This window comes from Glandiceps talaboti, chromosome 3 (assembly GCF_964340395.1).
Source record: "Glandiceps talaboti chromosome 3, keGlaTala1.1, whole genome shotgun sequence".
NCBI classification, from domain to species: Eukaryota; Metazoa; Hemichordata; class Enteropneusta; family Spengelidae; genus Glandiceps; species Glandiceps talaboti.
In genome coordinates, this window is record NC_135551.1 from 13,141,598 (window position 1) to 13,168,643 (window position 27,046).

At 35.5% G+C, this 27,046-nt stretch overlaps 1 protein-coding gene across 1 annotated transcript; it reads right to left on the reverse strand.

The window, feature by feature from the left end:
• Positions 1–977: 977 nt before the first annotated feature.
• On the reverse strand, positions 978–23,301 carry LOC144432789 (uncharacterized). Its single transcript, XM_078121067.1, has 12 exons — positions 23,227–23,301; positions 22,639–22,712; positions 12,452–12,482; positions 11,111–11,266; positions 10,528–10,659; positions 7,173–7,295; positions 4,929–5,365; positions 4,047–4,180; positions 3,322–3,576; positions 2,200–2,386; positions 1,495–1,595; positions 978–1,090 (listed from the first exon to the last, which is right to left on the reverse strand). Exons 2-12 carry the CDS (start codon positions 22,690–22,692, stop codon positions 1,075–1,077), a joined length of 1,626 nt encoding a protein of 541 aa, XP_077977193.1. The 5' UTR covers positions 22,693–22,712; positions 23,227–23,301; the 3' UTR covers positions 978–1,074.
• Positions 23,302–27,046: the final 3,745 nt, after the last annotated feature.

The following is a 27,046-nucleotide window of genomic DNA, read 5'->3' on the forward strand; positions in this document are numbered from 1 at the left end:
TCAGATTGGTGAGTATGGTTATTTTTAACCCCATGGCTTTGAAGGTTTTAGTTATGTCTTTTCTGATACTTTCTGATTTACTTCCGGTGATGTTCTTGAAGGCGGCTAGTCCGTCGTCCCTATATAGACCTATGTTTTCTTTACCGTATTTTTTGGCTAATTTGTGTAGCATGAATATTCCGATATATATATATATAGTTTTGGTAGTACTGGAACTCTTTCTTGGGTGTAACTCGGAGTTTCACGCATATTGCGATCATCAGACACCGAGTTATATATATATATATATATATATATATATATATATATATATATATATATATATATATATATATATATATATTATTGACTATTATATCATTGTTAGTTTTTTCCGTGTCTGTCTGTCTGTCTGTCTGTCTGTCTGTCTGTCTGTCTGTCTGCCCATTCGTTCATTCATTCGTCTGTCTGTCTGTCTGTCTGTCTGTCTGTCTGTCTGTCTGTCTGTCTGTCTACCCGACTGATCAATGTCTCATGATCACTACTCCTCGAATACTATTGCATATCTTAAGCATATTGGTTTCTCACATTACAAAGGATTATTCAACACTGTATCATTGAAAACTATTTTGAGAATTTCATCCCTGTTGTGTATCTTTTTCATCAAATTTCAGCAAGCACTTACAGTACATCTTTGTTTTATTTCACCGTGTTTGATTTCAATATTTTAATGTCATCTTACTTCAGACCTAAACTTATTCAGCTTGAAATCCTAAAGATGTAAGTGTATATAGATCTAATTGGATGCATTTATCTATTTACATATATGATAGTTAATCTAATTAATGGGCAATCACAACTTAATTTTGCTTTTAATGATGATAATTTTATTAATACCGAAAACCAAAATCATAGACGTTAATTACACTAACAATAAGACAATATAAATTACATAATCAATTTTTTAAAGATTGATGTTTAATTAATACATAAATTACCACCACCAATGCAATACAACTATGAATTCGCAGATAATGTCTTCAAATCGTTTGGACGTGGCCTGGGTAGATGTCCTGGTTCCGGCCTTCTGATCGTTCACGTATTGGTGCATCTAGAAAAAAATGGAAATGAAATATAATGCAATTCGGCGTTCTGGGTATGATAAGTATGTTATGAAAATAATAGCGACATGGTGAACCTGTCGTTACAAGTCGAAGATGATTATTTACAAAACCTCTTTATCATGACGGTTTTCTCGCAGAACAATATGGGTATATGTCCAAGCTTGAGTTTAAGAGAGGTATAAGTGAACTAATTGCCATTGAGGACGTTTACTCATATTTCAAGTACAACACAACTGACAACTGTTGTGATGTACAATGACCCGAATACAAACTCCTTATTTAGTGTTGAAAGGTTTTACGTGCCAGCTACGCTTATTAGTAGTAACGTGGTGGTAATATGGGGCATAATAATATTTTATGTTGAAAAAGGACAAGCTGTCAAACAACACACCTTTCCCCTTGAGTGGAAGTAAATGGACCATGAGTTATGAAGGAATGAGTAGATCCAGTAGTTACTTCACCAAATTCTCTTTTGAGTCCATTCACACATCCCTATAAAAGAGTGAATGGGGAGAGACTTAACCCTTTAATGATTTGGTTTATGTAACTCTTTGTAGTTACACCTTAAATATAGGTTGTCAGGCATTAAATGTTTGTAATATAATTTGATGTGTGAAATATTAATTCTGTTTATTGTATACTGGACTATTAATCATACATACTTAATTGCGCATACCAATCGATATGGTATTGAAACATGCCAATTCTTGGTAAAGACAATATCAGGACGAAAGCTTTAATGTACGTAAATTAGAAATAAAGTCTGCTGGCAATAAGTACGTATTTACATATTATATAAAAGAATGGTAATCGGCTGTAACAGATAATCGCTGACTTGCACGACTTACAAGGTAATAATATACCACAGAACAGAAAGTTGAATCTCTAACAGTGACCTAAGATCAATGTTCAATGGCAGTATAGCTATTGTCAATTGCCAATATCAATAATTGGACTATATTTAATATATATATATATATATATATATATATATATATATATATATATATATATATATATATATATATATATATATATATATATTAATAGGAAAGAAATGTTATAGGTTCTTTTCTGTAGTTATTTTAGTACATACCAGGTCACAAGGAGTTCCCACGTCATCTATTTTGCATACCATAATAGAGCAATGTAGGTACAGTTCAATATCATCCGCAACAGTCACTTTGACTCCCTGAAGAATGTCCGAGATATCCACACAAAACAGTTTCTCCAACGTATTTCCAGAGACTTGCTCATAACCAGCCACACCAGCACTTAGGCAGCTGAAAAAAACATACATAGATATTTTAGTATTGAGTGGTTTGATAACAGGGTGTGTATCAAAATGCTTATCACCACTTTCTTATGATTGTTCACTTTCCATGGGCCACAATATAAACGTTTCTCCATGTTTTATTTCTTAGCCAACCATAACCTGTCATGTAGGTATGTATATGTTGTACACAAATTTATAGACTGACTTACCAACTATGCCACTTACTTTAAGTGATGACAGTTGAAAAAATAATAATACAAAGCTTATGATATTAAATGAAACAAGTATTTATAATGGTTTAAGATATATTTTATATTTCTTGTTATATAAAATATTTTGACTTGTAATATCAACAACAATATCATCATCTCATCATCATCATCATCATCATCATCATCATCATCATCATCATCATCGTCACCACCACCACCACCGCCACCACCATCATCATCATCATCATCATCATCATCATCATCATCATCATCATCATCATCATCATCACCATCATCATCATCATCATCATCAACAACAACAACAACAACAACAAAATCGTCATCATTTCTGTCGCAAACTAATATAAAAACCGTAAGACTTGTTCTTAAAGGTCTAAACGTATAATTTGTCATTCGCCCTACACATGGAAGGCCTGTGGCGACCTGTAGACTTCGAATGCATCATAACTAAATGCAATAAATAAGTAGACCGACAAAAAACAAAACAAAACAAAACAAAACAAACAAACAAACAAACAAACAAACAAACAAACAAACAAACAAACACACACACACAAATAAATATACAAATTACAAACACACATAAGTAATCAAACATAAATAACTATATAACTAAATAAATAAACTGGTTGATTGATTGATTGATTGATTGATTGATTGAATTAAAATAATTACAAATAATTTAAATATAAACTGACATTAAACTTACGCATCAGTAAGAATATCATATGACACTGAGCTAAGCCTAGGATCCGCACTGTCCGATATGAAACAGTTCTGCACTAACAGTTCCAGATTATAGTCATTGCTTTTAACAGCGATACCAAAGTATATGAAAGTGTCATCACATATTACAATGGGGAAGTCAGTAGCAGGGTCTAAGGTACCAGTGAAACTGTTGTTGCTGTAGAATGTTGCTTCAATGGTGTATTTGCCAAATCCCAAGAAGTGAACAAAGCTAGGACTGTAAGATGAATAAAGAACATACTTCATTTAGTCCAAGGGACAATTGTAACTCTGAAATTGTGAATATCATGAATAGCACATTATAGCAAATATGTTTTGTAAAGAAAAATGTGTCAAAAAAAGTCATGAAGAATCGTGATACATTGTTTAGAACTACAACCACTTTAATATAGCTTATCGTTAGCTGATCGGATATTTTAGACTAATTATCATATAGATAATCACATTGCCCATTGTATCAGAATATACTCTATTTGAATTTCAAGTATAAAGTTGTATTGGCCCAACCCATATGACCAGCCATACACGGGAGCCATTAAAGGGAACGCCACTCCAGGAAAAAAAATGTAACTATTTTCTGGTATTAAAGACTATCATTTCTTTTATTTACACTAGAATATGTTGCCATGCATCAAAAACTAAACAGATTGTTATAGGAAATATATATTATAAACATTTGTCACTTACCATGGATTGGAAACGATGTGAATGGGTGCAGCAATATGGTATTCCGTTGGATACAAACATGTCATTTCAAAAAGTTTTCTGTTTCCTGCAGAGAAGACCATGTTACTGTAGCTGATGTTGCCATCTTGTAACTCCTTAATATAAGAAAATAATGACATGTACCTCACTATATCAAATATTTATGTTTATTCGACCCTTGTCAAATCCACCCATCCACCCATCCATCCAGCCAGCCAGCCAGCCAGCCAGCCAGCCATCCATCCATCCATCCACCTATCCATTTTACTTTTTAAGTATTTTTTTCCAGAATGTTAACCTTTAGGTAGGCAGCTGACTGAAATGTGTCATTCGGAATATAATGTTATATTGTTTGGTTACAGATAGTGACGATTTTAGAATGTTTCAAAATGGTGATTGGCCCATGATAAGAAAATAATTACATATACCGATATCAAATATTTTTGTTTATTCTGCTCTTGACAAATACTCCCATCCATACATCCATATTTCTGCATACCCATCCATCCATCCATTAATCCATTCATCCATCATTGCACCCACCCACCCACCCACCCAGTTACCAAGCCACCCATTCATCCATCCATCTATCCATCCATCCCTCCATCACCCACCAATCCAACCATCAATCCATCCCTCCATCCACCCACCAAATCATCAATAGTTTCATTCACCTCCAAGCCATCCACCCATCCATCTATCCATCCATTTTATTTTATTTTATAAATCGTGTTTCAGAATATTAACCTTTAGGTAGGCAGCGGGCTGTAATGTGAAATTTGACATGTAATGTCATATTGTTTTGTTACAGATAATGATACTTTTAGGATGTTCAAAAACGGTGTTTGGCCTATGCTCTCTTACCAATGACGTAGTCAAACAGTTATATAGCATGGTTCTAAACACAAATACACCATCCTCCATAGTTCCAACACAAGATGGATCATTAAGGTGGAATCCGGTTGCGTCTGTCTCTCCAAGCTGGAATTCAGTGGCCATCCATTCCATGGGAACAGCTACAAACATTTCATCGGCCTCACAGTGAATCTTATTGGACGCTGGTTGAGATGTGCTTGGTTGAACGGTGGTTGTCTGACCGGTCGGTTGAGTGGTGACTGTTTGACTGGTCGGCTGAGTGGTGGGTGTCTGACTGGTCGGCTGAGTGGTGGGTGTCTGACTGGTCGGCTGAGTGGTGGGTGTCTGACTGGTCGGCTGAGTGGTGGTTGTCTGACTGGTCGGCTGAGTGGTGACCGTGTGACTGGTCGTCTGAGGGGTGGCGGTTACTGTTGTGGTCGGTGAGGCTAGAAAGATAGGGAACAGCTTATCATATAAACAATGATTGGTAATAATGAACCTAGGATTGTAAGATAGGAAAGACTGCCCAATGACATGTTTACTTTACATTTGCTTTCATTTTAAAGTGAATTTCTGGAGCAGATATTATGTGTAGAGAGACTGTGATGGAAACGTGAGATTGAGAACAACCATATAACATTTACAACACAGACTAATGATGAATACATGATATACTGCCTACATGTCGACTCTGCCACTCTCGCTACTTATCTAATTACCTTACTGTCGACCTATCTACCAACCTATCCATTCACCCATGACCCATTCACCCACTCACTCATCCACCCACCCAAACAATGTACGTACATGCTCACGCACTAAGTACCGACTTACTTAAACCTACCTACCTACCTGCCTGATTGCTTGTACATACATACATACATACATACATACATACATACATACATACATACATACATACATACATACATACTCATTAAAAACCCATAGATGTCAATTGTCTGATTATGTTACAGCATGCAATTTTCGATATGTTGAAATACATGACATGACATTCTGAATTCTATTAAGGGTATATTGTCACCCACCCACCCACACTTAGGTTTTGAACTCAAAAACTATAGTCACAGATCCCGTATTTCAGTGATTAATAACAGTTTTCTCCACATACACACTTGTACCATAGACATGTTGCCATCTGTGACGTTTTGATTTGTTTCTGATCAGCCTGTAGAGGGCGACGTTTGATTTTGTACATTCACATGACTATGGGTTTTTAAAGTATGATTTTTGAACTCAAAAAGATCTAATTGGGATAAAGTGAACATTTGACAGTAAAATTTTGTAAAATCAAACGTGCTTGCGAGTAGGCCCACAACGACCGAAAGTTGGTCATTTGAGTTACAGCATTCCCACCTCCTATTGAAAATTGAGATGTCCAAAACAAGAAAAAAATATTCTAAATATTCAAAAGCGAATTTAATTCAACATGCTTTTCTTTTCAATTGCATAGTTTTATCTTTCAAAAGTTCTGGTTAGACGAAAACAATAAATTAAATATAGGAAATACAAATATTGATTACTACAAATAAATGGCTAAAAGTAGTCAGGGACATCAAGAAAACAACATGCAGAAAAAGATTTATTATGCTTTTCGGTCAGTACGACTTGTCATAATTTGGTCATGAGAAACAAAGAATAAAAAAATAGCCACTCTAACTTGTGTGCATATTTTGATTTCACTGACCCTGATATTGTCACTCATAGCTCTCAAACCTGACACTGGATGGGCTATAAGTTATATTACCGGTAAACATACATTCAAACAGAATCTACTAAGTTTATTGTGTGGTCGTTGTCCATTCACGACAATGGGTGTCTACTCCATTAGGTTTGCAGTTTTGAAAACGTGAGTCATAACATACGCGCAAACAAACGTAAGAATCCAAACACAAAATACTACATTTAGTTTCTATTCCTCTCAAACATGGTCCGGTTATTCATGCTAGTACCTTTGTAGTGTTTGAAAGAGATATATATAAAATATCATATTTGGATTATCTCAATTAGAACAACAAGCGTCTCTATCGTTGGTCCTTATACAGTATTTGGAATGCCATTTGAAACCTTCAAAATCACATTTAATGTCACATTTTTAGCGCATGTGATTATATAAATGGAAATTTAAAGTACCTATAGCACATACTGAGAATGAAACTTTCTTGGTCCGCTATTTACATCAAAGAGGTTTGATTGATGGGTATTCGCCAGCGCTACATGAGTTATACTTACCATTACAAAGTAACCCATCTCCAGAATAACCATTAGTACAATTGCAAATGACATAAGTCAAGCCAGATTCAACATAATACGTACAGGAACAGCCTAGACACCCGGAACACCGGCAATCACCAACTGTTCATGAATAACATAAAGGAAAATAAGTTTCCTGGTGACAGAACGCAGTGTCAGAATATATATATTGTCACAGAGAATGAAATGATTGACTTTAGTTGATGCCACTGGGCATAAGTATGAGTTGTATTGTTATCGGGCAATTCCTTTGAAGCAAAGGTATTTTCCGACTGTAGGATAAACATAATATATTATCAGGCAAACAGCTTTTGTGATATTAATAGGTAGCAAGCAAGCCTTTAGGACAATTAAATTAAATTTTGAAATTGTGAAACAGTTCATTAATTTGATATCAAATCAAATTACAAATGTTTACCAGCCATATGTCCAATTTTACCAAGTATGTAGGCAGTAGGCTAAATTAATATTAACAAGAATATGTTGCAGTTTTACAGCAAACGAGATTAAGGCTTTGTTTTACCTAGGAATTACCCCTAGACGCATATTCAGTTTTCTGCTACAATTAATAATACATATATCATTATCGAATTATCCCAAAAGACTTACGTAAATTAATAATACATACATACATAGCAAGGGTAGATGTTTTCGATATATATTTTCTACTCGAATATAAGGAATTTAGAGAATGCATAATATCTAATGATAGTTTTTTTTTAGTTTTTTCAAAATTTAAAGTGTGTATCCTAATAGTATTTGTAAATAATAAACGATTCGTGAAGGATATGAAATGCTGAGAATGACATTGATATGCCCAGCAGATCGAGAGCAGCAATAATCAAAGATTCATGGTTCAACACAATGGTGTAATGTGATGGCGTCTCCCGCCAAGAGCTATGATTGCAAAACTCTCCAGCAGAGTTTGAAAGGGGTAAGACCCCAACTGATGGCTGCAAAAGAGTAACCATAGCCAACAGCGGAGAAGAGCTTGTAAAGTTAATAGGCAAAATGTGAAGTTTTATAAAGGTTTATGCCTGTTTGACCTTGAAGATGGCGGAAAGGATTAAAGGTCGATGTATCATTAGAAGGCTTGCTACTGATAACTTTGTGCAGACACATAAATAACGTCTCTATCTGGTATGTGCACATACGTGATGTCAATGGGAAAGACGTGGCCACCATTTCACAGTTATCATGAAGGCGACATAATGAAGTTCCATACGTATGCGGACTGGCACCTGACATTTGTCAAATGTTTGGTTGAAATTGGCCTATGCATGTTTGATATACAGGTGGACACGCATAAACGATAGATAGATGGACGCATGCACTGACGAAGAGACAAACAAACATGATCGAACGTACTTCCCCTGAACGTCTGTTGACTTTTCGATCAAATATCTTTAATTCCAAACATATTTGACAGATTGGGCTGAAATGTCATAGTGATATTTTAGGATATATGTCGATACAGTAATATTCAGGACATTATTAGCCCATCTTTGATGTAGAAATTCGAATATACAAACGTGGACATTTATCAAGTAGTTATATCTCGAAAACTAAGGTGAATGGGTCTGGAATTTGTTGGGGATCTCTAGGTGTTAATCTACAGAGATTGTTCAAGACATATTGGAACAACTGGCCATAAAAAACATGACCATGCCCTTAGCAACAACCAAATACTGGTATATTTGTACAGATACCAATCAAAATGCCTAGTGACAAACCACGACCTCACCAACAGTCAAATGATAGTGTACATTGCAAAGATAACAATACTTAGAGGATGGGTAGGGAAGTGGATAAAGATCCAACAGTGACGAATGCAATACTAAATAACAAGACCACACCAATAGCAACATTGGAATGATGGTATATATTGCAAATATATAGCGGCAGTAGTTAGGTACATAATTTTTTTAAAAATGGTTTATCACCCAACGGTTACACAGTATGAAAGCCCGTTAGTGCCATCTACAAAAGCAAAAAAAAAAATATCTTGTGCACTCGAGAAGATAAGTTGTGTGTATATTATCTCAAGCAAATGAGATATTATCTCGAGCGCATGACACGTTATCTCGAGAAACTTTTTCGAGATCTGGATATAATTTTAAAAAAATGTTTGCTTTCGGAAAACGGAAAGGTATCCCATTATCTCGAGAAACTATCTCATTATCATTATCAGGAGAAACTTTACATACATACATGCATACATACATACATACATACATACATACATACATACATACATACATACATACATATGTATTTTAATGAATATCTGAAAAAGAGTCCAAAAACCCTGAAGTTCAAAACTCTATAAAACACAACACCACAACTGAAGTTGGTGAAAATGGTAGTGCAAACGGGCCTGTATTTTGTTTTCTGAAAGCAACTTTTTCGTTTTCGTTTTCTCAAAAAATTATATCAAGATCTCAGGATAGTATCTCGAGATAACGAGATAATTTTTCATTTTCCGAAAACAATTTTTTTAATGTCCCTAATGGGCTTTCATATTTATTTTTCTTTTAAAGAAAAAATTATATCGAGATCCCGAGATAGTATATCTAGATAACAAGATACTTTCTTGAGATAACAATATAATTTGTTTTCTGAAAGCTAAATTTTATTTTTAAAATTATATCAATAATGAGATACTTCTCGAGATAACGAGATAACTCTCCGAAAGAAAAAAATAGAAAAAATTATATCGAGATCTCGATAGTTTCTCGAGATAACTGGATGGTTTCTTGAGATAATGAGAAAATATGTTGTGCACTCAAGACAATATCTCGTTCGCTCGAGATAATATCTCGTGCGCATGAGATAATTTATTGACAACACAAGATATTTTTTTGCTTTTGTGATGGTACTAACAGGCTTTCATAATTAAGATACTGCAAATGTCAACAGTAAAATAACCACGCAATTCACATAGCTAACAACATGGTTGGATTAGCATGTGGCTAATCATCCTATAACCCCCACCCCCCAAAAAAACAACAACAAACAAACAAAAAAACAAAAAAACAAACAAACAAACAACAACAACAACGACGACAAAAACAACAACAACTGTAATGATGAGCTACAACATCATTGGTGTTTTTTTACAGTACTTTGTCTAAAGTGTTAAGTGCTAATATGTAAAGGGACATCACCTGTAATATAGACATGGTGATTACTATATATATGTTAACTACTTATACTAGGTGTGCAAAGTCAGGCGAGATATTGTATTTACTCCTGAACGAATGTGTTGGTTAGATGGGTTAAAGACTAGTAAAGTTTAGCATCAATGTGACTTGATAAATGAGGGTGCTCGTACAAACTTCATTACATCCGTGTGCTGGATCTAATTCATCACTCCAATCTTTACAATTTGGGAACACGTTGCACAAATCATTAGTCCCAATGCAGGTGTCTTCACCAGCGAAGTTAATACAATTGTATACACATTCTGAAATGAAAACAGAATAGAAATGAAATGAAAAATTACAAATCCGTTGTGTATGTGAAATATCACCTATATGGAAAATGTGTTGTTATCGAATGTGAAGGGTTTCATTCACTGTCACATTAAAATAACATTTATTTATTTCCATATTTTACTTTTGTGTTTACTTTTGAAATAAACAAGTGTCATTCTAACTACAATATTAAAATTAGTTGTAAGTGAAAACACAACTTGAGGGGATATGTGGGTTTGGAAAGTAAACAAGCGCTGGTTTATGGAATAAAAACATGGGATATAGTTAAATATATCAACTGCAGCATAAGTTTAAGATTGCACTAATTGTGGAAGAAGAAGCATTGAAATTGTGTCGGTTAAAATTCAGAACAAAGAATAAAGCAACCATTACCAAAAATTTACTAATAGCAACTTGTAATGCCGACAATTTATTCCTTACCACCCACGTTACCATACTCATAAGAGTAAGAGGAAACTACAGGGCTCTGAAAGCACTCTATAGGGTGTTCATCTTCACCGTTAGGACAGTTATTGTTATCATCGCACACCTCGGCCTGGGGAACACACTCGCCGGTGAAACATCGAAATTCACATCCTAAGGAACATATAACAATACTCAAATGAAAAACCTTGCATGACATGTAAGGAAATATTTACCAAAGCTGAAACTAAAACTAACCAGATTTAAACTAAATGCCTTCCGTAAGGACATTCTTGATGTTTTTCGTTCCTACACATTATAATTGTTGGCATACAATAGAATATATGCGATTAGCAATGTTTCAAGGATGTACCAATTTTATTGAATTTGAAGGGTGCTTATGTAAGATGTAGCCTAATTACTGAAAATCATTAATTATGCAAATGCATGGGTCATAAATAAACTAAACGCTACATCACCACGCTTTAATTACACTATAGAATGTATCAAATTTGAATTAATTGGGCTAGCCATTTTGATAAAATGATGACACACACAAACACAGACAGAAATACAGATAGACACACAGACAGACATACATACATACATACATACATACATACATACATACATACATACATACATACATACAACAAACAAACAAACAAACAAACAAACAAACAAACAAACAAACAAACACACACACACACAAACACATGCAGAATTTTCGAATCTAATAAATAAAGCTACCTTGGCTGTAAAAGGTATTGTTTTGTTGGTGAGACAACCAACAATATATAGTCAATCAAAAGTATTAAAGTATCGAAAACAAGACATTGTGTAGGTCTGGTACAGTAATAAGTGGAAATCGTAATTCATGGGAGGGGAGGGGGGGGGGCGCTGGGTTTTGGGTATGGACCCAAAAAATCAATGTAACTGGCTTTATCATACCATACACAATTACATTTACCAAATGGTGAATTGATACTTTTGTGGATATTATGGAAATGCGTGTAAGTTATTATGTCTGACAAAAAAGTTTATTTTTTCAATGTTTCAATTGTAGATTATATAGAAGTTCTTTATTTACGACCTATAAAGTGAAATAACTCCTCCTAGATATTTTTAGAAGTAAATAAATTGACATTTACAAACATCTGGATTAGAATGAGACGTTTCCTTTTTTTATCAAATTATTAGGTCACTCACAAAAAGCATGAGGAAATATATTAACAAAGTGCCCATTGTTTGTATCACCTCCAGTGGCTGGGTTCCTAGTGGTATATATAACAATCCAATGTTTTGTTCACTATAAAGACTTAGTGATGTTTATATATATAAAGATATTGTGTAACATACCAACTGCTTGCCTTTCATTGATAGGAGAGTCCTTACCATGTAAAAGAAGAAGAAACATAACTTGTTTAAAATTCACAAATACATGACAACAAACTAGTCATTAAGCTGTATGCAAACAGTTACACTAAATTATTACACATTATTCAGTTGATGGACAGTTACAATAGTTGTATTAATTATCAGAACCTGTCCTGTTATGACTTAGGTAACAGCGACGTTAAGTTTACTTCTTCAAGCATTCAAAAAAAACCACACCCATTTACTTATTGATGTGTTGAGAAAGGAACTTGAACAAGAAGGAATGTACAATACATACATACATACATACATACATACATACATACATACGTACATACATATGTAACCAATTTCCTGTTGCCCAGCTATGAACAAGTACCAGTTGCATATAATAATTTATATTGGAGCCTGAGGTGTCGCCGTTGGCTTTGTTTGGGATGCAAGTGTTAAGTGTACAGTTATGAAGAAACAACAACCACACACAGTCTGAGTTTTCAATGTTCACATCTATATTTACAATCTGCACAAGAGATACGAATACATACAAACGATACTCAATACATACAATTACATAATCAAACATCTAAATAATCCAATATGTGTTATCAATTAATCGTAATTCAACTGGACAATATGCTTCGAAGGATTAGTGGTTTATGCCAAGTAGGTAAATAGTTCAATATTGAAATACTTCAGTTAAATACAATACATTCTAACGTCTAATCCATTTAACTTCCAATGAATTCTGAGTTTCGTCGAGTTAGGGCCTGAGGTGTTGAGAAAGGAACTTGAATAAGAATACATACATACATACATACATACATACATACATACATACATACATATCAAATTCATTTATTTTCAACTCAATGCATGGAAATAGCATGTACAGGTAAAGTATGTACATACTTCTTCAAAAGAATACACACACACAATACCTTGCAGGAAATCATAGTGACTAGTGAACGACTATCTCTTGGACACCTATGACAAACGTTGACGTAATATCTAGTTGTTATGGTACCGGCTACATCACATTCTCCGCATATTTTGTAAGAACCTATTATAGAGCTTTGACTACAGTATTTGGTAATAAATTTGGTATTATTTCTATTTAAACCAGCTTTGATCAAACCACTTGCGACCTTATGATATATATTTCCGAGACTTCCTATGACAATAACTATTATTTCTGAACGAAAGCCTGTGGTGTTTATTTCTAGTGAGAGTTTGAAAACACTATGGAATATGTGCATCAAAGGGTGTGAACACTTCAACTAATATTGCATGTTTGTTCTGTACATCGATGATAGTAATGTCTGGTCGGTTATATTGATGTTCGAAGGTTCTCATATGGGCATCAAACAGTTTAGGTTTTAGATCAGTGTCTTTAAACATACATACATACATACATACATACATACATACATACATACATACATACATATGTACCTACATACATACATACATACATACATACATACATACATACATACATACATGCATGCATAATGAAGGTTTAGTTGCAATCGAACACTACCTTAATTTAAGACCTGTACTTGAACCTCCTACCCACGTACTTCTGAGATTGGCTGAACTTGGTCTTACGTGTAATAATTTTACCTTCAATGACAGTTATTTTGTGCAGAAACGCGGCGTTGCTATGGGAAGTTGTCTTGGACCTAGTTATGCTTGTTTATTTATGTCTTATCAAGAACACCTTATTTTCAGCTCGTATCAAGGGATCTTACCTGATCTATATAAACGATTTGTTGATGATGGCGTTGGTGCAGCTTCACTCAAACTTGAGGAACTTATGCAATTTATTAACTACATATGTAATTTTAATCCTGCTATTCAGTATACTTATGATATTTCTGTACTAAATATCAATTTCCCTGACATCGCCCTTAGGATTGATGGTGATGATATAGCTACATCTATTTATACTAAGCCTACTGATTCACATTCATATTTGCAGTATGGTTCATCACATCCTAATAAGTGTACAGATTCCATTCCCTATTCACAATTACTTCGTTTACGTCGTATTTGTAGTAGTGATTTGGATTTCAGAGAAAGGTCTGGTGAATTTTGCACGTACTTCCATCAACGTTGTTATCCAGTGTCGGCTTTACTTAAGGTGTCATCTTTGTCTAGGGAAGTTTGTATCAAATCACATGATCAGAAGAGTAACAACGATCGTCCCATATTAGCTCTATCTAACATACCATCCCTTTTCCACTATAGTTAAGAACATTATATACAAGCATTTTTATATCTTACGTTCTAATAGGGTTATCATTTCATTATTTCCTGAAGTACCTTTAACAGCTCGGCGTCGTTATACCAATCTTAGAGATATGGCATGGTGGTCCATACAGAACATTATGAATTGGAAGTTAATGCTGGTTCACTTCAATGCGACCGTACTCGATGTGGTACATGTCGTTTCATTATTAATACTAATCATGTTTTTGGACATAAGAACAGTGTGGCTGTTACGAGTAGATTTACTTGTATTTGTACTAATGTAGTGTATTTCATTACATGCCAAAAATATGTGTTTTTTATTACAGGTTCGACTGTACGTCGTCTTGGTGATCGTTTCGTGGAACATCTCCGTCTGACCAGACAAAAGAATCGTAACTATCCCGTATCTATTCATTTTAATACCAACGATCACAGTGTATCAGATATGTCTATTTCAGGAATTTGTAAGGTTTCTGTTGATGAGAAAGTATTGAGGTTAAAAGAAGAGGAACTCATTTTCAGTCTGGGAACACTGGCACCCCTTGGAGTTAAAAGATTATTCACGTCATTTCCGGTCTAATCACGCTTTTAAAAAAAAAAAAAATTCGGGCGTGTTCTATTGGGTTCTATTTGGTGCGTGCGAATATTAGAACGTTTCACACGTATAACCTTTAATCACGCACGGTTGTCGTTCTGTTCCATAACATTTAGATATATTCAGGTGTTTACCTAATATGTCTAAAGCTTGCCTATAAATACCTTGATAAAGAATTTTTATTCGAAATGTCTGATTTTACATCTATTTATTCGGACTGTCTCACAAATTCCATATACATTTCTTTATACATACATACATACATACATACATACATACATGCACACACACACACACACACACACACACACACACACACACACACACACACACACGTACGTACGTACGTACGTACATACGTACGTACGAACCTTGAAATTTATTGAAATAATAACGTTTCTTTACCGACTTAAGGAGTTTTGTTAGAATATTTCTATATAGTTTTGTAAGTATGCCGTGATAGCCAGGATTTGCGGATACTATTGGTTTTGGTATGGACGTGATATGTTATGAAATATGTTGTAAAAGACTTCGTAGGCAAGATTTGGGTCTGTGCAGTCATAGACAGGTTGCCAAGATGTATCATTCAAGTCAGATAAGAAAGCATCAGGGTTATACTAAGTCAAGTATTTGGGTTGAGTTTGCTGGTTTCAGCATATGTTTGAGGTGCTTCATAATACAAAAAATGGGATAGTGATCTGTGATGATGTCGAACTGAATTGTACCACAGTTGACAAAGTAATTAGTGATATTTGTTTCAATGATTGTGCTGGTGTTGTCGGTGACATGCATGGGTGGCGGTATTAATGATTTGGTAGAAATTATACGAATTTAGAAGAGTATTGTACGGGATAAAAGTTGCACTGTCAATGAAAGTATCAATGTTCACATCACCAAGAATTATGCAGGATTTTTCTGAAGCAGACAGCTGGGTCAAGACACGATTCAAGACTATGGAGGAATTAAAGATGTGGTGTGGTGTGTTATGTTTTCTGTAATTCACACCTACTATATATGATTGTTTTGTTATCAATGACAGTTTCTACAAAGATCGATTCACAGTGCATAATGTTGAAGTTGTCAATACGGGTAAAAGATAAAGAACTGTGAACGTACAGTGCTACTCCCACACTCCTTGAATTTTCCCGGTTAGAAGTAATACTTTAATACAATGGCAAATTAAAGAGAGACGAATCTGAATTGTGATTTAACCACGTTTCTGACAAACCTAAGAAATTAAACTTACAATCCAAGATATCTAAGAGAGATACTAGATCATCGTAATGTTCAGCAAACGATCTGATATTCAAACTGGCAACGAGTCCAAGTTCAGTTCCATAGATATGTTCAAGTTCACTGCATAAATATTATATTATTCAGACAGCTCGGCTAAGATCTTGGGTTGTTATTATATACAGATAGCTGGGTCACCACTTCCTTGTATAGATCTTGCCATTGTGATCCCAGATGTGTTGCGTAGTTGGTTTGCTTCGTAGAATAGATATTTATTTGCCGGGTTAAGTTTTCATTCATGTATAAACAGTTGTCGCTTGTGCATCCGATGTTCCGAGCGGTATGTTTCTTTATTTGTACAGTTTATTGCGGACGGTACGTCGGACGATGTGTATGTGTGTGTGTGTGTGCATAGAGTTTCATTCTTCTTTCGCCAAGTAGAGTGCTTAATCACCTTGGAGAGTGCTAGCATATCAAGCATAAAATGAAAGAAGACGAGTAAGATATTACATTATGGATTTACGCTACGGACCGTTTCACTAGAAGGATCTTCAGGCGTAAAATTGCCATCGCTAACTTTACATGCTGCTTTATGTCTCAGGCTACATATGTATATGTATATGTATATGTATGTATGTATGTATGTATGTATGTATGTATGTATGTATGTACGTACGTATTACGTATGTACGTGTGTGTGTGTATGTATGTATGCATGTATGTATGTATGTATGTATGTATGTATGTATGTATGTATGATCAAAGTAATAGTAAAAGACGCAGCAGGTGATCAACGAAGTACTGAACAAATTGACAAACAAACGATGCTCAACAATGGTCCCTGACAGAAAGTTCCGATATAGCGAATGAAAATAACAACTTTTTCAAGGGCATCGGTCCAAGCCTTGCATCACATTTTACATCAGTCACCAGTCGACGGTAACTATCGCAACTCTTTCTTCTTCCACCTTGTCTCTCAACAAGATATTAAAATGAAATAAAAACTTTAGACCAACGTACGTAAAGCTATTGGCTACGACAAAATTCACCCGAGACTTGTCACACCTGCTGCACATATATCATCGCTCGTCCTCTTGCACACATAGTCAATTGTTCATCACTGAGCCAAGGGATCTTACCAGTTTCTTTAAATATAGCCAATTTATTTTAAAAAATGTGCAGCTGACAACGTTAGCAACTATAGACCTGTTTCAATTCTCCCTACATTATTATTAAAACGTTGTCAAATCTATTGCTCCAAAGGTCGGACTAATCTCACTACTCCGACACTTTTTATTCCGAAATCTATTCTTCTGTTACTGCACACCTCACTAATTCTTCCACACAGAAACTACTGTGTCAAAATATGGGGCAATACCTACACTTCTTTCTTGGAACCAATATATTTACTACAAAAGAAATTTACACGTCTTATCATTTTCTCTGACGTTCGTGCCTTTAGTATCCACAAATAGACATTCAACCACCAAGTGGTCCTAATGACTTAAACATCCACATACCACCGTACCTTCTCATCAAAGTGTAACTGATCCTTATATCCATCTGTACATATGTGAATAAAGTATCATACCGTAGTAAGCATTCAAATAACAAACACTGTCTCCTGTGTCTACCTCTATCAAACCACTCACACACATATATACACGTCCACGTAAAACACTTTACACTGGCGACGAGGATAGAGGGAAACCAAACGAACACGGAAAGGAGCTCATCGATATAGATGCCTAAAAAGTCAAGACAACAGAAGTCTATGATGGCTGCACATATATATTTCGTTCCCACCATTCGAAGCATTTCCAGTAAGAGCTGATGTTCAATTGGAACGCGTTGCCTAGAATGGGTTGAAGAATTCGAAAACCTACTGCTACAATATTATGCTGGGAAAGACGTACGAAGAAATACTACGTAGACAACTAGATACAGGTGACAAAAAGGACTATGACAAGGCACTTCATGCACGAACCAAACATTTTTCGCCGAAGAAAAGTTTGGAATACAACACATACCAGTTCCGACAAGCATAGTTACTGCCTGGTGAGTCAAACGCTACATTCTATACTCGACTAAAGGAGTTAGCGTCTGCATGTGAATTCAAGATGAAGACATGGAAATCAAAATGCAGATAATTCAAGGAGACGAGCTCTTAGGAGTCTTAGAGAGGAAATGACACTGGACGATTTACTGAAATGTATACACTCAGTCACTCGACATTTCCGAAGAACAAGCTTACAGTATAGAAAGCAAAACAAGTGCCAAATCTGTCGATGCTATACGATCAAATTCATCTCGTATATCTCGCCGACCAATTCGACATCACAGTCAACCATCCATGACGAAATCGGATGATGTTATTTCTGTGATGGTCATTATCCCCATGATCGTAAATGTCCGGCGAGGGGAAAGGAATGCAATTCGTGTGGAAAGTTGAATCACTTTGCTAAGGTCTATCGTTCCAAGACAAATCAACGACCAAAATAACGAGCAATTGCACAGAAACAACGATCTATAAGATGTGTTGCCGCGGCCGTTTGCACTGACGAATCCACATCAGACGGGGACACCGAAGAAAAAAAATCAATTTCTGTTCAGTATCAAGACTCGGCAAGTTTAGGCGACCACACCCCAACATCCAACAGCGGATATCACTATCAATGGTAAAACTTTTAACTTTATCATCGACACTGGCGCAACAGTCAACGTTCTCGAAGAACACGACTTCATGAAACTGAAAGATGAAGTAAATGTTCGACGCTCTAATACGTTAGTCCATCCATACAAGAGTGCAAAAGCTCTTGACACAATCGGAAAAATTCAAAGCCGATGTCCAAGCGAAAACTCGGAGGACAAACGCTAAACTACATCGAATCGATTTCCAAGTCATCGCGTCAAACACAATGGCGAAATCGGTGGATCTTTGCTAAACTATCAAACAGAAGAAGATCTCGGTTTAATCAAAATTGTTAAACATGTGAAAGAAGATACACAGACTGATAAACTTATACGTGAGTATATTGACTCATTCGAAGGACTCGGAAAATAGAAAAACTACCAAGTCAAACTACATATCGACGAAACGGTGAGACCAGTGGCTCAACCACATAGGCGTATGTATACCACTTCCCATTCGTAAACGCGTGGAACGGAAACTGGACGAAATGGAAAAGGCGGGAATCATAGAGAAAACTGATGGCCCGACTCCATGGGTTAAAGTCCAATTGTAGCTGTTCCTAAAGCGCACAACCCTGATAACATTCATATATGTATAGACATGCGACAACCAAACAAAGCTGTAGCACGAGAGCGACACATTACACCGACGATGGATGAAATTATCGCCGACCTCAACAATGCGAAAGGCTTTAATCAATTGGATTTATCTCCAGAATCACGATATATAACTACGTAAGAAATAGAAGGGGACCTCTAATGTTAACGTAACCCTCCAATGTTACTTTCTCTCTCTCCACTCCGTACACGGGATCGACTTGGACTTGAAAGGGAATTAGCTCAAACTACACACAATGTTCATGGTTAACCTGGATCATTTAGAAGTGGCCCCGGAGCAGATGGAAGCTTCTTGTCTAGGGCTAGCTGTTGCCTGCAGCTCTCTCACTTCCAAAGAATGAATCCGTATTTTATTTCAACATTAAATTCTTATAAACACAAAATATACAATAATCAAATTATTGGATGATAAGATAATCAGCACCATAAATAAATAAAACGGAAGTGTTGCCGTCGCTTTAATTCAATGCAAATGATATTGACAAATATGAAAACTAGCTAAACAATGTGATCACGTCATCGTTTTTCCAACTGTCTGTAATCAGTCATTCTTTGACACTGTTGATCTTATAATAACTTAATGTTGTCATCTTAGAAGAGGAATACTATTCGTGATATGCAAACATTTGCTCTAGGTATTAATTCATGACAGCTGAGAGTTCATGGTGACCTCGCAAAACATCAAAACTTAGCGAATATTAGAAAGTTGTCTTCTGTCACTGTGACCTCGCAAAACATTTACACTTTGCGAATATCAGAAAGTTGTGTTCTGTCAGCCGTAACACTACGTTCAGCACTCATTGGTCTACGAAGATATAAAAGACTGAACTTTGGTATCACATCAGCATCGGAAATATTTCAGAATGCAGTACGCGAAGCACTTTAAGGTTTGTCTGGTGGTAAGGATATGAGCGATGACTTATTAGTGTATGGTACAAATCAAGGCAAACACGATACAAATCTAAGGCGTGTGTTCCAACGACTACGTGAAGTAGGACTGATACTAAAGAAACAAATCTACTCTACTCTACTTTGGTAATATATTTTCTGCTGAAGGAATGTCTCCAGATCCAAAGAAAGTAACAGCGATAAAAAATGCAGCAGCACCAACCAATGTCTCAGAAGTCAGAAGCTTTCTAGGTATGGTTGTTTAATTTTCGAGATTCATACTTGATTAAACGACCATTACCCAACCTTTGCGACAACTAACACTGATTAACATCCAATGGGAGTGGACAGAGACACCCCAGGAAGCATTCGCCAAAGTGAAGGAAACTCTCACAAGCGATACAGTAATGGAATACTTGGATCCAACAAAAGAAACCGAACTAGGAGTAGATGCAAGTCTAGTTAACCTAAGAGCAATGTTAATTCAGAAAGATGACAATGACACTGTCAAAGTTGTAAGTTACGCAAGCAGATCACTGACTGCAGTTGAACAACGATACTCACAAATTGAACCCGAAGCACTTGCAATTATATGGGCATGTGAACGATGTCGTATATATCTATATGGTAAGAAATTCACCATCACCACTGATCACAAACCACTAGAGCGGATATACAACAATCCGAGTTCAAAACCACCTGCTAGAATCAAAAGATGGGCGCAGAAGCAACAAGCCTATAATTTCGAGGTAATATTATATAAACCTGGAAAGGATAACCCAGCTGACTACATGTCCAGACATTCACACAAAGACGCGAAACCCAGCAGTAGACAGGAAAAGGTAGCTGAAGAATATATCAATTTCATCGTTACCAATGCCACACCTAAAGCTTTATTCTTTAGGCGAAATCCAGACAGCAACAAAAACAGACCCGACATTACAAACTGTCATCAGAGCAATTACCAAGGACAAATGGCACGACATTAAGAAGACAAATGAAAACTAAAATGTGAACGTGTAAAACGTAATTTATAATAACAAACACTGAAACATATAAGCAAGCATAAACTCAATTTGGAAACAACACAAACTAAATGAATGGACGCGCAACACTAAATCTGTGGACGTACAGAACTCAAGATTCAGACAGAAGGATTGTTGCATGTCACATAATTATAAAGGGTGAAAACATTGCTGATGAGTTCGAGAGAGATAAATTTTAACGTATACTTCTTGTTTGTGTACGAGCTAAAAAAATACGATTTGTTGAAATGCAAACGTGGAAACAAGCTGAAAATGTCACTCATTTCTGGGTACATTTTGTCTCTGGCAACACCTAAAGTTTTAAAGATTATTTTCAAAGGTTTGTACTAAATGTTGGCGATTCCAAAAGAAACAAAACTTTGTAAACACTAAATGGCAACATTTCCGTGTAATGCAAATCAGTAAACAAGAATGGAAGGTTGTGGTGTTAGCGAAAACTGAACTCGATATTGTCAAACGACGTACACGTAATTGGCCCAGGCTATAATTACGGAGGAGGGAATATTCCAATGTAATGTAATTTGTATTCTTTAAACTCTATGTGTTCCCGTGCTATTATTATATTTCAAATCCAGTAAAGAAATTATAGCTATGAAAGTCGTGCATATTGAATCGTGCACAGGGCCAATGCTACCTTACTACAAACTATAAATCGCTGCAGAACCGTAAAAAGTGACCATGAACAACGAAAGTTTACCTCTGTACGAAGACCTGAAGACGAAAAAAGAAAGACGTCGAAGATACTGACGTCGATGCACCGAAGAGCAGTGATGTGATGTGATGTGATGTGATGTGATGTGATGTGACTGAAAATCAATAAATCAGTAAAAAAAAAGTAGTCATACCTTTAAGGAAACTACCGCCAATGCGATAGAGAGGAGAACAACCTCTTTAAACATGTCTCTTTCGGAGTCGGTGTCTGAAATATAATCAATGCAGACCTGATGATATTCTAACTAGGATGAAAGATAATCAGAATTTGTATAGACTCTTTGGATTGAGGTGCATATACATATAATTATTAATTATTAACAAGATATGTGAAACCTTCGTATTAATTACTTCTTTCAAAGGACAGTTTGCATTACTTGGAAAAGGTCTATTTCTGTCAGTGCTTTAAAATATGCATGTTGCACAAAATATCTAACCATCTCAAAGGCGTTATAAGTATAAGAATACGGGGATTGAAATACAGATAGATCTATTGGAAAGTCTATATTCTAAGTTTGTATTATTTTCCACTCTGATTGACAAATTGTAATCAGTTTCAATATTTAAAACATAAAAATAAACAGAATCAAAGATTCAAAGTCGATGTAGTGCATGTTATCAAAACCTTGTTCAAAAGGTGTTTGACACAAGTATATTTCACAACAGTTACTGTAGTACGTAAATCAGATCCCGAGATTTGGTAAAGATTACAAACAACCTACCTGTTATGGAAGAATTAAAAACGGTAGCACGCGTACGCTCTTCGGTGTTCACTCACTCAAGAAGCAGCAAACGAATGTCCAGTACAACTGAGACCTCCTATTAAAGTTCATTTTTGTTTAGCATAATAAAAATAAAACCTACCATATTGTAATGGCATCGTCTGTTCTCTGGCTCTCGGGAACAAAATAAATCGTGATCTGCAAAATGCATAGAACGTAAAAATAAAGTACCACATAACGATAAATCATATTTGACACACCCTAAACAAAGACACCCTTGTATTAATTGCTGTATGTATTATACTCAAATTGAATGAATCCATTGCACGTTACAAAATTATATACAAACAAGCAGACTGTCCAGTCTGTTCACAAATTTGGTGGTATCGATAGCAACATGTATTTCCTTATTTCTCACTGTAATTCTATTTCAGTTGCATGATTGCTTCTGCCGACATAACTATTCAATGTTTTATCACTGTTACTTCATTTGACATTTCACATAGTTCTTTACCGAATTGATATCATGAATTTGTTTGCTCCAAAATGTTGCTGTTGGTGATATTTTTATTTTATAATGCCTAAACTTCGGGTTCATATAACACAGTATGAATTATTCCATCTCCGCCAGTATCATATAGAATACATGGTTGTGGATACTGCTTGAATAAAGTATAATCTCTGTAGAATCCATAGAGTATAAAGAGATCCGGAATACTGTGATTCAATACACACTGAATTGTTGATCTGGGATCTAGTTTTGCTTTGAGCTTTAGATTTACAGTCATATAGTGGAATATACAATGTGTGTAATTGTTGATACTGCATAATCAATGTTCCCATGGCTACACAATAGACATGTATGGAGTACAGGAAGTGTCCAGTCTGTAGGTTGGGTGGTTTATTTATGCAAATATATTATTGCTTTGGAGCAAACAAACTTTTAATCTATGACTGAACTTAATAGAGTTGTGAGGAACACATAAGGTATAGAACAATCAACGCATAATATTCCAATTACACAACATTCCAAATTAACCCAAAACAGTCCCTCATAAATATGGTACAACATTAACTATATACCTGAATATTGTGGAACCAGTATCTGAAAATGTTACAATGTACGTGCATTGTTTTAATTGCCATCATTGTGGGAAATTTGTCTTGCTGGAAAAATGTTACCAAGTTGCCAGAATCATAACACTGAACCATGGAGTTATGATTGGACCCCATCACAAAATGTAGAACATGCAACACAGATGTGGTACATGTATACAATATATAATACAACGCACTCTTCTAGTATCTTTGCTTCATTTCATGTAGGACCATTTAACTCATATCACACACACACACACACACACACACACACACACACACACACACACACACACACACACACACACAAAAAAAAAATTCGGACTTCGCGATAACACGGAGCGTCGCAGTCACACGTCAACGAACATATATCTCTATGTGGTCGATGAGGGCGCACAGTACAAGGTTGTTCGAGTACGATGGAGTACGTTATGTAGATGGTAACGGTACATACAAAATAATTCATTTAGCGTCGATTTTAGTAAAGCGAAGTTCCGAGGACTGTGGGAGAGTCTAGTAGTGCATGTGCTTTTGGAACAAGCCGCTATTTTTTTTTTCAAAAATAGCCGTTCCCACTATTGCGCGCTATGCATCACCAACACCATGGATATTGGAACAGCATAATTTGATCATGTCAGATATGGACTCAGCATTCCGAAGGTTATATATTATACTCTACATAACAGGGACAGCATGATATCGACTGCGCCATGATTGAAACTCACAACTTTTTTTTACCAAAATTAAGCAAATGAGGTTGACTACGGACGATGATAACTATCGTAATCCGTCATTGTTGTCTTTCACCGCTCCTGGCATGAAATTCCATGTGTGACAACACCATACGTGTTCAGACATATGATAAAAATTGCCTTAGCTTGCTATATCGAGTTATATACCTTCGGTGCAATGATACATCATCACCTAGCTATCGAAGTGCAACGACTCTATTAACATACTATTTAAATGTTTGAATTCAATGTATGCTCCATACAGTGAGGAAGAACACAGCTTTTCGATGAAGATTTTAAATCTGATGATTGATTTACATAGGTATATGTTTTGCAATAAAACAATATCTAAAAAATGTAATCTTTGTATTTCCTATAATTTGGTACATTATATTGAAAATAATAAAACGCACGTGTGTTATAAACCTTCTAGATGCAACTCTTGATATTAATGAGCAAATTGCATAATTAATGCTTTTGGTAATAAGGAAATATTACAAGTTTCAAATTTCATGTAACTCTATGTATACCATGAACGAGCCAAGTTGAATGAAAAATATGGAATAATACTCTGGTTGTTCTACGTCATGACAACGTTCGTCTACGTCACCGGTTCTGCAGTGTTCGAAATATGAGTCAAAACGTTCAAAAGTGTCCCTACTTGCCCCGATTTTTCTTTGATATTACTGGCGCTTGTATGATTATGTTATATATAATTAATCTCCAATATTTTTCTTCATTCAGTCGGAAAATACTCTTGACTTCGTAGTGACAAAGACCCCTGAATTATATTTTTTTGTAAATATTACATTTATTGCACCACGTGATGTGTATATAACTGAATGAATATACTTAACCACAGGGGATTCAATACTGTGCAGGGAGTAACATATTACGAGTACATTTTTAACATCAAGACAGTTTCAAAAACCCCTAAAAAACATTCCAGTACGTGGCAGCTACTACTGATGAGCGTATCATATCAGTATGCGATTATAGTAGTATTGCGCCGGATTGGAGCGCGGCAACGACTTAAGTTTAGATAAAACGTTGGGGAAAAAAGGCGCGAGCGACTTTCGACAGTCTAGTAACAACGTTATAACACAATTTAGCAAAGGTACGTGTTCAGTTATTGCAATTCAATTGGCTATGATACGAAAAGGTGTGTAACATGTATATCAACAATGTCAGCAAAAGAACTGAATGAATTACCAGTTGGTTCGCAAACGTTGTGGTATCGATGGCAACAAGCATTTCCATTTTCACCTTCTATAGAGGGAGGTTTTAGTATGGTCAGGGGGTATTTATTTCTGTATTTATATCAGAAATCAGATCTCCGATTTTGTTACTGTAGTATTTCAACTAAAACATTAAATAAGGTTAATATATGCAGATGTGATGGGCAGATATATTGATTAACCAGTTGGATCAGAAACGCTGGGGTATCTATGACAACTTTTGATATGTCAACTTAGTTGATCTTTGGCAATTGGAACGAAGGATACGTTTAATAAAATGACGTTATTTAGTCCTATACCATCAACACATGTACAACTTAATTAGTTTGAATCTCATACTTAAATGTATACAAGGGGAAGTAAACCTTATAGTTCGGTTGTGTACATGATTTACATAACCGTTTTCTTTACGTTTCAAATCTTAAATTAAAATAAGTTAGCGAGTCTTGTCCATTCTGTAAATATGTATATATTGTAATATATAATTATCCAACAAATTAATAGAAACTGATATTACCATAAATGCGAAAAATGAACTATGTCTAGTGTATAATGAAATATATTTTGAAAATGTTTTATTAAGTACAACAACTTACTCGTAATATTGTAAACTGTAAACATGTGGTTGTCTGATGGAAAAAATGACACTCCAATTACAACTAGTACATTAGTAAGACGGTGACAGATTCAAAACAGTGCTTTCGTTAAAAATAACTATGACGAAGGCTAATTTGGGATACTCGTATTCGTGCT

Coding starts and splice junctions, on each gene's coding strand:
- LOC144432789 (XM_078121067.1), bottom strand. CDS start 22,692: ATGTTTAAAGAGGTTGTTCTCCTCTCTATCGCATTGGCGGTAGTTTCC. Junction 7,296..10,527: donor ACACGGATGTAATGAAGTTT/GTACGAGCACCC, acceptor ATTCATGAACAG/TTGGTGATTGCCGGTGTTCC. Junction 4,181..4,928: donor ACTGTTTGACTACGTCATTG/GTAAGAGAGCAT, acceptor TCTTATATTAAG/GAGTTACAAGATGGCAACAT.